This window comes from Hypanus sabinus, chromosome 2, assembly GCF_030144855.1.
Source record: "Hypanus sabinus isolate sHypSab1 chromosome 2, sHypSab1.hap1, whole genome shotgun sequence".
Taxonomy (NCBI): domain Eukaryota; kingdom Metazoa; phylum Chordata; class Chondrichthyes; order Myliobatiformes; family Dasyatidae; genus Hypanus; species Hypanus sabinus.
In genome coordinates, this window is record NC_082707.1 from 64,656,019 (window position 1) to 64,672,193 (window position 16,175).

Genomic DNA, 16,175 nt, shown 5'->3' on the forward strand with positions numbered 1-16,175 from the left:
AGAGGTGATATAACTACTTTAAGAAACAAAAAACCTGCTATATTTCCTGGGTCTATTATGCAGTAAAATTAATGCTGGCAACTAATCATTCATTTGCAAATTAAGCTATAGACCAAAAATCAATTGGATCTCACAGTAATGTCATCTAGTAAATACAGTTCCATACAACATATTGCACATATTTGTTTGTAGAGTACAAGAAACTCAACACCAAAATTGATTAAGTCAGCTACCTTTTCTGTATTTCTGAACCTTACTTTATTGGATGCCTAACTTGATGCAGTAATTTATTTACTTTTAACATCTATAAAATACACTTCCTTTATTTGGTGCCCCTTGAAGATGACAAAAATGAAATGCTATTTATGGAACTATGGTAACTAGCTGGAAGTGAACTGAATTATTCCACAGGAACTAAATTAAAAGTTAAAAAACAAAGCCTTGGTATAATCACACAGAAATTGCCTGAGCCAAACAGTTTCAGAAAAATTTTCTTCCATATTTTGATGGTGCTTTCATTCCTGTAGGAGCAGCACTTGTACTAGGGCAGCCACAAGAAGCAGGGGGAGGAGTAAGGTTTGAAACAGGTTGTTTTTTACAATGTTTTGTCCTAAAAGTGGAAATAAAAACAATATTGTTACTTTAATTTATGCACATACCATCAAAAGAATTTTCACTTCTATCAACAATTCTTTTTCAAATAGTACTGACAATAGAAATAGAAATTCTTCATTTGTCAAAATTCATTTTATCTGTGATTTTTAAGTGTCAAATACAGTGGATTCTGGTTAATTGGGACGCATCAGAACCAGTATGTTTTGGTCCAATTAAGCGGCTGTCCCAATTATTTGAAGTTTCATGGAAATAGTTAAAAAGATATAATAATCAGTTTAACTGAATAACAAAGTATGTATTTAAATGAAATACAGAACAAATTAGAACATTACTAATATTATTACTGTACTCTAAAACTGTGTATTAGTTCATAATGATAATCAATGGAGGAATTCATTAAGTATATGCTGGTCTAATACTCAATTAGTAAGGTGTACATTCTTAGCCCCTTAAAGTACCAAGGTTCAATGCATTTCCCAAAAAACAATAATTTATTTTTATTAGTTCCTGACATATTTGAAAAACAACAGTTATGGAATCCATTGCTTTCTTTTGTCATAAAAAATAATAGTCCGGACTTTAATCAGGCTTGATCAGAAAAAATCTGCCCAATTATCATCAGCATATAACCTGCAGCACCAGGGGTCCTAACGCACTTGACCACACTATACTTTGTTAAGAAATACTGTTCCATGCCTAGATTGCATTTTGGGAAATCTGATCACTCTCCAATCTGTATACAGGTAGAGATGAAAGAACAAGTTTCCAGAGATAAGGACAGCAAAGAGAGTGTTGCGGGAGGAAGGGAACGGCTTCAGGGTTGCTTTGAATTGCCGGAAAGAGGGCCGTATTCAAGCACTCATCAGCAGATCTGAATGAATACACCACAGTTGTCACGGACTTTAACAGTTGTACATGAGTGTGTCCTCACAGAAACTTTCAGAGTCTTCCCCAGTCAGAAGCCCTGGATAAACTATGATTTTTGCAATCTGCTGAGGGCCAGCTAAGGTTTATTCAGGTCTGGCAACCAAGTAAGATACAAGAGCTTCCAGGTGTGATTTCTGGAAAACCATCTCACACGCAAGGTTATAATTCTGGATCAAATGAAACTGGAAGGATGCTCAAAAGGTGTAGAAGAACTTGAATGCTTCACTCCCAGATGAGCTCAATGCCTTCTATGCTCACTTTGACCATCAAAGCATGAAAGGACCCTCACAAACTCCCACAACTCCCAATATCAGTCTCTGAGGCCAATATGAGAGTATCCTTCAGGAGGGTGAACCCAGCCCAGATGTGGTTTCTGGCCGAGTACTAGATACCTCTGCTGATCAACTGGCTGGACAGTTCACTGATATCTTTAACCTCTTGCTTTGACTGTCTGAAGTACCTATCTGCTACAAGTAGTCTTTAATTATACCAGTGCCTAAGAAGAAGAAGGTAACCTGCGTCAATGACTATTGTCCAGCAGTACTTACATCCATGATGATGAAGTGCTTTGAAAGGTTGGTGATGAAACATATTGATTCCTGCCTGAGAAACAACTTGAATCTGCTCAAATTTGTCTACTAGCACAACAGGTCCACAGCAGATGCCATTTCATTAGCTGTTCACTCAACCCTGGAGCATCTTGTCAGCAACGATGCAGTCATCAGGATGCGCTTTATCAACTACAGCTCAGCATTCAACGCCATCATCTCCTTAAAACTAATCAATAAGCTTCTAGACCTTGGCCTTAATACCTCCTTGTGCAATTGGATCTTCAACTTCCTTACTTGTCGACCCCAGTCAGTTCAGATTCACAACATTTCCTTCATGTTCTTCATCAGCACAAGTGCACCATAAGACTGTGTGCTTAGAACCCTTTTCTAGTCACTTTATACTTATGTCTGCAATGCTAAGCACAGCTCCAATGCCATCTTTAAGTTTGCTGATGGCACCACTGTCATTGGCTGAATCAAAGGTGGTAACAAATCAGCATATAGGAGGGAAATTGGAAATCTGGCAGAGTGGTGCTACGACAACTACTACTCACTCAATGTCAGCAAGACCATGGAGCTGATTATTGACTTCAGGAGGAGGAAACCAGAGATCTATGAGCCAGTCTTTATCAGGGCATCAGAGGTAGACAGGGTCAGCAACTTTAAATTCCTTGGTGTTATTATTTCAGAGGACCTGAGCTGGGTCCAGCATGTGTGCAATTCTGAAGGAAGCACAGCAGCACCTCTACGTCCTTAGAAGTTTGTGAAGATTCTGTACAAAGAATTAGAATTGAAAATACACATGGACTAAGATGTTAACTGTCCTGTGCTATCATCAGTTGATCTGCCACCTGTCTTCAGCAGTTTCAGCCCGCTTATGATCAAGACTCCCTCGAGGTGGTGGGCCAGCAGTGCTAAAGCACCACCTCCCACTGATGAGCTTAACAACTCGGCATCTGCCCCTATCAGTTGTTGGTCGCTTCCATCCAACAGATAGTCCACTCTTCAGGTATCTACGCAGCTACCGAAGAGTTTACAAAAGATGGATACACTGTCCGACTATCTGCCCCTCTGGATGTACTTAGTCCACACCCATGATGATCCTGTCTCTGCTCCCTCAGCTACAGCCCTGCTGGTTGACTTGATCTCTCTTTGAGTAAAGCCAAGGTCATGCAGCCACTTCTGGAAAGTGAACACAATAAAGCCACGGCACCCTACTTTGAATGGATAGCATGAGACCGTCCACCCTCTGTCTCTGCACTCTGATCTTAATTCTGCATACTTGGTTAACTTGCGCTCATGGGCTTCATTGATATTGTCTTCTCAGGGGACTGGGAACTTTGACAAACTTCTATAGATGTGAGGTGGAGTAATGAGACTAGTTACATCATGGCCTGGTATGAAAACACCAATGCCCTCAAACAGTAAATCCTACACAAAGTAAGTGATATGACCCAGTCCATCATAGGTAAAGCTCTTCCCACCATTGAGCACATCAATATGGAGCAATGTCACAGGAAAGCAGCATCCATTAGCCTCTACCAACCAGGGCAATTTTTTTTTCTTGTTACTGCCACTAGAAAGAAGGTCCAGGAGCCTCTGGATCCACACCACTGGGTTCAGGAACAGTTATTACCCCCTCAACCATCAGGCTCTTGAACCAGTAGGATTAACTTCACTCGGGCCATCACTGAACTGTTCCCATAACCTATGCACTCACTTTTGTGGACTCTTCATCTCACATTCTCAATATTTATTGTTTATTTATTTATTAGTATTATTTCCTTTTTTCTTTTATATTTGCACAGTATGTTGTCTCTTGCATATTGGTTGTTTGTCCGTCCTTTTAGGTGATTGATTGTATTATGTTTCTTGGATTTACTGTAGAGGCCCACAAGAAAATGAACCTCAGGGTTGTATATGGTGAAATATATCTAATTTGATAATATGTACTTCGAACTTACTTGAACCTGATAGTGCTGTGTGTTTGCAGCAAAGGGAACCATACAGCGTGGCACAATAAAAAAGGTCTGCTTCATTGGCATTGTAGACACCATCTGCACAAAATCTTTGAAGCAAGTTGTGGGAGTTTATAGATTTCCATGTTTCAGCATTTACAGCATCAACACTACCTTTCTCAGTGAGAAAGGAAGAATTTAATCGAGAAAGGATTAAATTTCTTGAATTTAATGTGCTGCCTACATTTCCATCGAGACAGTCAACTTTAAAATCTTCATGACCCAGCTTCTTTGCTAGTTCCACTTACATGTTCTTTAACGCTGGTCCACTAATGCACACTTTGTCCAGTTTAAATGGAAAACCATTGATTGAAGGCCTCTTCAACATCTGGATCCTTATCTTCACTATTTCATTTTTGGAATATTTCCTGTTGTCCCTCGCATAGTGCCCATTCTTCTTGCAATTTATCTTGCTGATGTATTAAACGTGCAATTGTAGACTTCGGCACTCCAGTTATCTCCAGCTGTCCATGAGTGGTGACAGGTGGATGGCTTTTATTTTAGTCCAGTAAGGTAATTTTTTTAGCTATTGTCAAATCTTTAAATGGCAAGGGTCTTGAAAAATTTTAATGACAAAATAAAAAAACAAAATAACCAAAAATCACTGCTTTTTGAATTGGTATCCATCAGCTTGAATGGATAACATAAGCATATGCAACTGATGCAACTGTTTGCTGTAAGCATGAAATAGTGTCTAATAGCCACACAAGTGCACATGACTGCCAAATAAGCAGCATAGTGCCCTAAATAAACAAAGGGAATCCTGGCTATTTCCTTGATTTGTTTTTGTTCTTTTTGTCCCAAATAAGCGGATTAACCAATGGCACAATTAACTGGAATACACTGTCACAACCGTTGTTAAAATTCTTTAAAGACAAAATCTCCAAAAAATTCTCATTCAACTTATTTCATAAAAACGGCAAGTGTTTTCAGCCTTGCCTTCTCAGCAGTTGGGATTTTAAAAGATTTAGCAAATAAGTCTTCATTATATATATGTATGTTTATATGTATAAATGAATAGATAAATATTTACAACTGCTAACCAAATTTAAGTAATATAAGTAGTGACAAAAATGCAATTTTTACAACTATGTCAGTTAGTAGGTCATTGTTCATGGAAAATCTATTGAAACTAAGTCACCCCCAAGGCTCTAACATCCAAATCCTTGGATCAGTGCTGAACAGCTGTTCAGAAATCTATCAATATTACAAAAATAATGTTTTGAACAAATAAGTGAAAAATAATCTAAGGCATGCGAGTCAAACCAATTTATTGTTTAGGAATTTTAATGTGTTAAGTTCAAGCATAACATTTTTTTGATAAGCTAAATTTAAAAGAAAATCAACCAAAATTTGTTTGGCATATGAGGACAGAATACGAAGCAAATCCCTTTCGGGTACTGCTATCTGTTCCATACACTTGACTGAATTTCGGTGCAGAGCTCCATTCAGTAAGTCATGCAAATGTTATTTTTTTTCTGAGGGAATACAAAAGAGTCTAGCAATTTTTTTTTGAGGATTAGAAAGTTAATTTACAAGGAATAGTTAAAATAAATGTTGGTTCTGCTTTGATTTGGAAAACAAAATGGGAAAAAAGAACAGTTTAACTGATTTTTTTTAAGATTAAGGAGGAATGGCGAAAAAAAAAGCCTATGGCTTTATCATGATAACAGGCTCAAAGAGTATGGGGTAAAATTTAAAAATAGGAGCTTAAGCTCTGTACTTGCTTAAAAGCTGTTCATCTCTAAAATCTTCCTCTATTGATGAAAGATCATCGACCTGACACGTTAATTCTGTTTCGCCCTCCACAGAAGCTGCCTGACCTGTTGGGTGTTGCCAGAATTTTCTGTTTTCATTTTTAAAAAAATAGGATGTTAGGAGTTAGGAAAAAAATAACATTAAGATCATCAGACTTCTGGATCTTTGGCAGGGAATACTATTTAAGTGATTATTATAATAGTTTTCATAAAATGTTAGGATACTTTTGAGCAAAAAATTGAGGAGTCATACCTTCAAAAAGTAGACCATTATGAAAACATGCAGATATACAGTACCTATAAAAAGTATTTACCCCACCTTTGGGAGTTTTCATGTTTTATAGTTTTACAACATTGAATCACAGTGGATTTAATAAGGCTCTTTTGACACTGATCAAAAGAAAAAGACTGTTTCATATCAAAGTGAAAACGGATCTCTATAAAGTGATCTAAATTAATTAAATATAAAACAGAAAGTAATTGATTGCATAAGTATTCACCCCCCCCCCCCCCTTTAATATGACACACCAAATCATCACTGGTGCAGCCAATTAGTTTAAAGGTCATGTAATTAGTTTAATGGAAATCTGATTTTGGAGACGTGTGCAGTCAATGTGTTTCAATTGACTGCAGTAAAAATACACCTGTATCTGGAAAAATCTGGCTAAATCTACACCATAAAGACAAACAAACACTCCAAGCAACTCCATGAAAAGTTTATTGAAAAGCACAAGTCACAAGATGGATACAAGAAAATTTCCAAATCACTGAATATCCCTTGGAGTACAGATAAGTCAGTCCTCAAAAAATGGAAAGAATATAGCACAGCTGCTAATCTGCTTAGAGCAGGCTGTCCTAAAAATCTGAGTGACCATGCAAGAAAGGGACTAGTGAGGGAGGCCACCAAGAGACCTATGACAACTCTGGAGGAGTTACAAGCTTCAGTGGCTGAGATGGGAGAGACTGCACATACAACAACTGTTACCCAGCTGCTTCACCAGTCACAGCTTTATGGGAGAGTGGCAAAGAAAAACCCACTGTTGGAAAAAAAACTCGCATGAAATCTCAGCTAGAGTTTGCCAGAAGGCATGTAGGAAACTCTGAAATAGCTGGAAGAAGGTTCTATAGAGTAATGAAACCAAAATTGAGCTTTTTGGCCATCAGACTAAATACTATGTTTGGGGTAAGCCAAACACCACACATCATCAAAAACACACCATCCCTACCATGAAGCACGGTGGTGGCGACATCATGCTGTGGGGATGCTTCACTACAACAGGCCCTGAAAGGTTTGTGAAGATAGAGGGTAAAATGAATGCAGTAAAATACAGGAAAATCCTGGAGGAAAATCTGATGCAGTCTGCAAGAGAACTATGATTTGGGAGATTTGTTTTCCAGCAAGACAATGACCCCAAGTGTAAAGTCAAAGATGCACAGGGAAGGCTTGAAACAACAAAGTTAATGTCCTGGAGTGGCCAAGTCAGAGTCCACACCTCAATCCAATTGAGAAATTGTGGCTGGACTTGAAAAGGGCTGTTCACTCACAATCACCATGCAATCTGACAGAGCTTGAGCAGTTTTGAAAAGAAGAATGGGGAAAAATTGCAGTGTCCAGATGTGCAAAGCTGATAGAGAACTATCCACACAGACTCAAAGCTGAAATTGCTGTCAAAGGTGCCATTACTAAATACTGACTTGAAGGGAGTGAATACTTATGCAATCAATTATTTTGTGTTTCATATTTGTAATTAAGTTAGATCACTTTGTAGAGATGTAGAGATATGTTTTCACTTTGACATGAAAGGGTCTTTTTACATTGATTAATATCAAAAAAAGCCAGATTAAATCCACTGTGATTCAATGCTGTAAAACAATAAAACATAAAAACTTCTAACAGGTGAATACTTTTTATAAGCACCGTAACTGTTCTAATTCCTGCTTATTCCTCGTCTTACACTTCTTTATGATACATTACAAGCAATTCAATTATAATTAAATTAAATGCTTTACATTGCAGATGTATCTTTTCCATTACATATTACAAGTATTAAACTTGTTTTACATCTATCACTGAAAATCTATGAAATAAACATTATGTCTGAAGTATTATTACTGGCTTGATTTGTAAAGCCAGATGATCAAGTTTATTTCTGAGATTCAGGCTTTTTTATTGCTACCAAAAACCAAATATTATGTTATTTTTGGTCCTGCTGAAAGATTTTGGCCTGAAACGATGACTGCACTTTTTGCCATCGACGCGGCCTGGCCTGCCGAGCTCCCCCAGAATTCTGTGTGTGTTACTCAGGTTTCTAGTATCTGCAGATTGTCTTGTTTGTGTGTTTTCTTTATTGAGTTTAAGGAAACTCAAACTCATCAATTCTATAATGCTAGTAAGACACCAGACCAAGGGTTTAGAGCCACAGAGTCATCCGATGTAATAAATGCAGTTGTGTGTTGTCTGCATAGTTGTGGTAATTCACCTTGCGTTTTGGAAGAATCTGACCTACTGGGAGCAAGTAGAGTGAGAACAATAATGGGCCAAAAATTGATCCTTGTGGCACACCAAACACAATATCATGGATTTTGGATGCACAATTACCACAGTTAACAAAGAATTTTCTTCTTGTTATATAAGATTCAACCAGCTTTAAGCAGTGCCAGAAATACCTACCCACCGACTAAGGCAGTTTATGAGAATACTGCAATCTACAGTATCAAGCAGTGTCTCAAATTCAAGAGCACAAAAACTGAAATGTTACCTATGTTGGCATTCAGCTGGAAGCCATTAACTGTTTTAAGCAACACAGATTCTGTACTATGATTTGACCTGATTATACTTGTCAAGAATATAATTTTGTGATGTACTTTTCATCATGTTTACAATGCTTCTAAAAAGTAAGACACTGCTATTGTAGAGTTGTTAAAATAAAGGGATGTAATCAACAACGTGGTAGGAGGTAAGGTGCTGAATCCATTTTGTATGACTAACAATGCACTTTGTAATGTCCAAGACCAGTAGCTACATGTGAAGATTTAATTAAATTGACCTGTCATTAATTACTAACGTATTCATAGCATTTCATGTTGAATCTGTAAACAGTTTCTTTTGACAGAAATGCTACTGTGTTCACATATGATTGTAAACTATGTCAAATTTGATTATTGCACGGGAGCATAACTGTCTGTGTAATACTATTACAGCACCCGTGACGGTTTGTACGTTCTCTCAGTGGCTGCGTGGATTTCCTCCAGGTGCTCCAGTTTCCTTCCATATCCCAAAAACATACATAAAGTGCTGGAGGAACTCAGCAATACAGGCAGCATCTATGGAGGGAAATAAACAGTCGATGCTTTGGACTGAGACCTTTCAGTCCTCTATCGATGTTGCCTGACTTGCTGAGTTCTTCCAGCACTTTGTACATATTTCTCACCCATATGTTGCCCTTGGTAGTATGATTTAACAAATATCATATTTTGCATGTTATTCCACACCATTGCCTCTCAATATTTCCACTGTATATGATTTGACCCGCTGCTTGTACAATAACCTTTACAAGATGAGCATTAGCCTGACTTTGGTGCACATGGCATCAATTTCCTAATCACCAATTCTATCATACACCTCCAAAATCTGACAATTCAAAGTATTCCTCCTGGACCTCGAAAGTCAACCAATCATTTGTTTTTATCTTTAACATTATTAACATATCATCTCACTGAACTCATCTGTGCAACAGAGAGAGGCACTTGTTAAGCAGATAACAAAGGTCCAATATTTCCATTAAGAAAGGGGGATGGACTGAAGGCAGGAATTTCATGAATACAAACATAGTATTTGATAAGCATAGAATGAAGACTAAGTATCCAGCATCTATAAGAGTGGATAAATCACCAGGCACAAGCAAAATGGATCCCAGGCTTCCCAACTGGAGATCGGAAGCCTGAGAAGACAAAGCTCACTCAGGTTTGCTGATTGAGTAGAAAAGACAGTGACTCATGGCAGTATTGTGCTTTGAGCAGTGGCCAATCAGCATTTGGGATTGATTGACAAGAACAAATTCAAGTAAGGCAGGGGCAAGCAGAGCGGCCATTGTTGGAGTGGACAGTGTTAGAGTGGGCTTTTGAGGCATTCGCTCTTCAAGGCTTTAGTCAGAGAATCTCCCCATAGTTCATTGTTTTTCCTTTACAGTTGCTCAGTTAGCAATAGTTGAGATTTCGGGCAGGATAAGTGTGGGATGTGGGAAGGCAGAGGGACCTCTATGTGTCCCTGATAACCAGATGTGTGAGAAATGGGAGTGCGGAATGAGATGCCAAATGAAATTGTAAACGTGGGCTCACTTTTGACATTTAAGAAAAACTTGGACAGGTATGTGGATGAGAGGTGTATGGAGGGATATGGGCCAGGTGCAGGTCAGTGGGACTAGGCAGAAAAATGGTTCGGCACAGCCAAGAAGGGCCAAAAGGCCTGTTTCTGTGCTGTGATGTTCTATGGTTCTAAGTGCATCCAGCTGCAGCTTCTAACATTCCGCATTAAAGAGTTAGAGCTGGAACTGGATGAACTCTGGATTATTTGGGAGGCTGAGGGATGATGATAGGAGATATAGAGAGGTAGTTATACTCATGGTGTAGGACAGGAAATTGAGTGACAGTAAGGAACAGGAAAGGGGTTAGACAGCCAGTGCAGAGTATCCTTGTGGTCATCCTCTTCAACAAATATACCACTTTGGATACTTTGAGGGGAGATGACCAAGCAGGGAAAAGTCACAGCAGTCAGCTGGCTGGCAGAGAGTCTGGCTGGGTCTGTGATTCAGAAGGGAAGGGGGCAGAAGAAGCAAGATGTCATAAGGGATTTTTTAGTTAGGGGAACAGAAAATCATGATCAAACTTTGCCATTTGATCATGATTTACTATTCCTCTCAACCCTATTTTCCTGACCACATAACCTTTGACACCCTCACTAATCAAGAACATATTAACCTCCACTTTAAATATACTCAATGTCTTAGTCTCTTCAGCTGTATGTGGCAATGAATTCCACAGATTCATTACTATCTGGCTAAAGGAATATTCTATTTTAAGGCTGTGCCCTCTTGTCCCTTCTTCCCCACTAATGAATATATCGTCTCCATGTCCATTCAATTTAAGTATTTCCATATTCAATAGGTTTCAATAAAATCCCCCTTCTTTCTTCTAAACTCCAGTAAGTACAGGCCCAGAACTATCACATGCTCCTGAAACATTAACCCTGTCATCACTGGGATCATACACGTAAACCTCCTCTGGACACTCTCCAATGCCAGCACATCCTTTCTTAGATATGGAATATAAAATTGATCACGATACTCAAACATGGTCTGACCAATGCCTTATAAAGCCTCAGTGTTATATCCTTGTTTTTATATTCTAGTTCTCTTGAGGTAAATGCTAGCATTGCATTTGCCTTCCTTACAATTGACTAACCTGGAAGTTAACCCTTAGTGAAATCCTGCACAAGGGCTAAGTCGCTCCCTGTTTAGAAAATATTCTACACACTTATTCCTCCTACTAAAGTCCATGACTATACACTTCTCTGGACTGTATTCCATCCACTACTGCTTTGCCCATTCTTCAATCCTTCTGCAGACACCTTGTTTCCTCAATACTATCTGCCCCTCCACTTATCTACGTATCTCCTGATAACTTGGCCACAAAGCTATGAATTCTGTCATGCAGATTATTAAAATAAAACGTGAAAGGTAGCAGACGGAATGCAGCTACTTGTGTAACACTACTACTGTCACCGGCAGCCAACCAGAAAAGGCTGTTATTCCCATTCTTTGCCTTCTGCCAGTCAACCAATATTCTGTCTATGCTAGAGTTTTCCCGATAATACAGTGAGCTCTTATTTTATTTAGCAGCTTCACGTGTGGCACCTTGTCACAAGCCTTCTGAAAATCCAAGTCAACAACATTCACCGAATCTCCTTTTGTCTATCCAACCTGTTATTTCCTCAAAGAATTCCAACAGATCTGCTAGGCAAGATTTCCCCTTAAGAAACCCACACTGACCTTGTCCTATCTTATAATATGCCTCTAAGTACCCTGAATCCTTATCATTACTAATGGACTAACAAACTGCCAACCACTGATGTCAGGCCAATGATTTCTTGTTCTTTGCCTCCCTCTCCTCTGAAAGAGTGGAATGACATTTGCTATTTTTTGGTTCTTTTTAAAAGTTTCCTTATCCTCCAGCTTCCCACTATTTTTTTTTATCATATTGTATGGCCTCTCATTTTTCCTTTTCTGCTGCCTTTAACTTCCTTTGTCTGCTACAGTTGCCTCATCTTCCCTTTAGAACATTTCTTCTTCTTTGGGGTGAATAAATCCTGCACCTTCTGAATTACTCCCAGAAACTTCACTCTACTTTCATCTCTGCTAGTGTCCACTTTCAATCAACTTTGGCCAGCTCCTCTCTTATGCCTCTGTAGTTACCTTTACCACCTAAAATACCAATACATCTGATTATAGCTTTTGCTCTCAAACTACAGGGTGAATTCTGTCTTATGATGATCACTGTCTTCAAAGAGTTCCTTTACCTTAAGCTCTCTAATCAAATCTGGTTCATTGCACAACACCCAATCCGGAATTGTCTTTTCTCTAGTGGGCTTGACCATATGCTGCTCTAAAAGGCCCATCTCATTGACATTCTACAAATTCCTTTTGGTGATCCAACACCAAAGCATGGACTTGTTGGGCAGAAACTCCTGTATTCATGCTATATTGCTCAAAGACTCTACGGCTCTATGTAGAAGCAACAATATGAATAATCCTCAAGAGAGGGAAACTTACACATAACAAAAATATTTCTAATTTGTCAGCAGTCTTTCCTGAACCTTGATATTTTAAAAAATATTATAATTAAATGTAAAAGTACAAAATATGTCAGTGAACAAAATATGCTCATCCACACAAAGCAACATTATTAACATTTACTAAATTATATATCAATATTAGGCAACATTATTAAAAGAAAATAGCCATGCAGAGAAAAACATCTTGAGATACCTTGGTTCTTCCATGGCCTTTTTAACATCCTGAAGACCATACATTTGTGTTCCCAGAGGCATAAAATCTGACACCTTTTCCCGCCATTCCTGGTCAAACCTGTGTGCATCATCTGTGAAATTTTGAAAACAAAAATATAGTTATAAAATATAAACTGAAAGAAGTGAATCAATGATGCCCAAACATGAATTTCATCTGGATTGATTTCAGAAGGTCATGTAACAGGGAAGTTTTTGGCTTGGTTTATGGATGTATGACCATAGGAATAGAATGGTAACTACTGATTCAAATGCAGGTTTCTCAGTTCAGTTTTCTACCTGTGGAAATCAAGACAATAGAAATACCATGGCAGTTCATTTCTGGAATAAGATGGTGTTCTATTTCTTGGTTTTAAGCAAATTTCCTGGGAGTTTTTCAGTGTTTATTTGTGTTAAAATGATAACATGTTAAAACAATAAATATGTATTCAGATCTTAAAAAATAATATTTCCATATTAAGTGCTTAAAATAATTTTGCAATATTCAGGAAAAGCAGGACCTACAAGTTTAATATTTCTATTGGTTTGAATTCAGTACCACATAACACTACTAAAATACATCAATCACAGTAGCTAAATATGAACAACAAAACACACAAAATGCTGGTGGAACACAGCAGGCCAGGCAGCATCGATAGGGAGAAGTGCTGTCGAGGTTTCGGGCCGAGACCTGTGTTCCACCAGCATTTTGTGTGTGTTGTTGTTTGAATTTCCAGCATCTGCAGATTTCCTCATGTTTGCTAGCTAAATATGAAATCAGTTTGATTCTGCCTGAACAACTCTGTGATTTCAGTGAGTCTTATATTTCAAAATTCTTTTAGTTTAATCACATAGTACAGAAGCAGCAGTTGCTCAGCTATCAGTAACACTGTTCTTTTACCTCACTGTTACTGACCCATTCTCCTTGATTCACTTAATTTCCAAACATCTACTGATCTCTGTCTTGAAAAGACTTGGCAACTGAGCCTCCATATTCCTCTTGAGGATTCCAAAGATTCAGTACCTCTGCATGAATAATTTAGTTTTGATGCAGTCTAGAATGACTGATTATTGAGACTGTGATCCTGGTCCTAGACACCTTTGCATAAAGAATAATCAGCTTTGCATCCACCCTGTCAAGCTGGAAAAATTTTGTTTCAATGAGATGATAATTCATTCTCTCAACTTAAGAGAGTCTTCTGCTCATTACTGTCTCAAAAAACTTCTTAAAAGCTTTATCAAAAATTACCTCTTTTCCATGAATCCATGTTGATTTTTTGACTATCCAATTGCCACCTCTACAGAGTCTAACATTTTCCTGCTGCATATGTCAGGACAATTGTTGATACTTCACCATTTTCCTTCTTGTTTCCTTAAGTGTGGGTTTACCTTCTAATCTCTAAAATAATCTGTATTTGTTTCTTATGCCTTTCATCTCTAGACATGTTTGAATGAGGAAAAAGCACATAACATTTATTTTGCAACCTTCAGGGAAGAAGATATAGTGAAATATTGGGAAAAAAACCTTTACACTCTCAGTCTGTAAGGAATGCACCTTTGCTAACCAGTTCCTTTTACACTAGTTTTTACAGGCAGTGCTTATGCTTACTAAATTACTTTTCCATTCATTATCAATATCTTGGTTCCTTTTTGCTGAAGTCTAAACTTTTCCCAATCTTTTGGTAACATTATAAACCTTTTCCTTTGATGTTACAATCTCTTTTTTTTTGTTTTGTTAAACAAGACCAAGACCTTTCTTAACAATATATTTGTTGTGAACTGTCTGTAAACTTGTCAGATGCTATCCATTGCTTGTGTACGTCATAGCTTATGACAATTTCCAACCTTTGCTCTGCAGTTTGCTTTGTTCAGATTTAAGAACCTCAAATTGCACAGTTACTTTCAATTTGATATAAAATTTTATTATCATTCTTCTTCCCAGAACAGCACTTAATTATTTATTATTGCAGAATTCTGGATGTAATATCATATGTTCTGTTAATAGTAATTCAATATACTGATCTAAAAATCATGTCTTATGTTGTCTACTTGAACAATTTATCTTACATACTGTTCATTTTGTTTGTTCACTTTATTAAGTAGATAAAGATTCCCATAAATATTCAATACTAGATGCACCTCAAATTCCTCTACTTGTCACATTTTCTCTAATGTTTAAGACCAACTGACTCCTCCACAAATGTTTTACCAGTTGCTGTTTCATATTTCCACACAACTGATTCTAGGTCCCGATTTTCTGAACTTCAATCCTTTCTTTCTACATTCTCACCATTCCATCCCTTATCAGCACTACCCTGATCACTTTGCAAATATGTATTTGTAATGACTATCAAACTGTGCACATTAATTTTCCATTTGTGCCAATAATTCAGTCATCTTATGAGTGCTCAGTAAAATAATACTGCAGAAAAAAACAATCTGAACAAAAATTATATATTAATAAAAATGTTCTATTTAAAAACTATAGTATATCAATAAAACAGTTACAATATTGAATATGAAGGAAACTAAGTATTATCACAAATTGCCAGCGGCATGCCCTGGAAATAGTAACAGTCCAGTTCATTGGATTTTTATAACAAATTAATGATTTTACAAAGTAGTAAGGACTGCACTATTCAATCCAGGTTGTAGTGGTAATACACATGTAGAAAATATTCATGGCTCCCACAGTGGTAATAGAATTCATCAACCTTTTTTTCATGAATTGTTCCTTCGAATTTATGTAACCCTTCCATGTAATCTGTGGAAATATATTCAAAACTTTGAGATCTTTTATGTATTTAATCTTGTAATGTGACACACTGGATCCTGTATAATCCTAGAGTACTTTGCTATAAACCACGTGTGTACATGGCATGAGGCATTTAATGTCCTGATCTTTGTTCATTGTGTAACTAAGGGTGGTGGTTGATAAGCTGCATGGCCTTGAGTACTGCAGGGGTGGACTCCCAGAATACATAACAGCCAAAGAATAGCCTGAAAAATGAACTTTGTAAGTTGTAAATTAGAAGCTGCCTGCCATCCATGAAGAGTGGAGGTGCTCCTCCTTGCAAGTGAAAAAATGCTTTTGAACAGATTCACTGTGTGTGGTTTTCTTTGGTTCCCTGTTGTAAGACCTAGTGAAAGGTACACAACTCAACTTGAAGTTCCAGAGATCGCTTGCCTAAGTGCAGCAGCAGTGTGAGGGAGTCCCAGTGACTGGGTTGCCCGAGAGTAATTCCCT

The 16,175-nt window shown here is 37.7% G+C and overlaps 1 protein-coding gene across 1 annotated transcript in view; it reads right to left on the reverse strand.

Annotated features, from left to right (window-relative positions):
- Positions 1 to 303: 303 nt before the first annotated feature.
- mlf1 (myeloid leukemia factor 1) overlaps positions 304 to 16,175 on the reverse strand; it is a 37,374-nt gene continuing 21,502 nt past the window's right edge. The window contains exons 6-7 of the mRNA XM_059947449.1: positions 12,912 to 13,023; positions 304 to 610 (exon numbers count right to left, since the gene is read on the reverse strand). Of these exons, the coding sequence (XP_059803432.1) occupies positions 481 to 610; positions 12,912 to 13,023 (242 nt within the window). The 3' untranslated portion in view covers positions 304 to 480. The remainder of the gene's footprint in view (positions 611 to 12,911; positions 13,024 to 16,175) is intronic.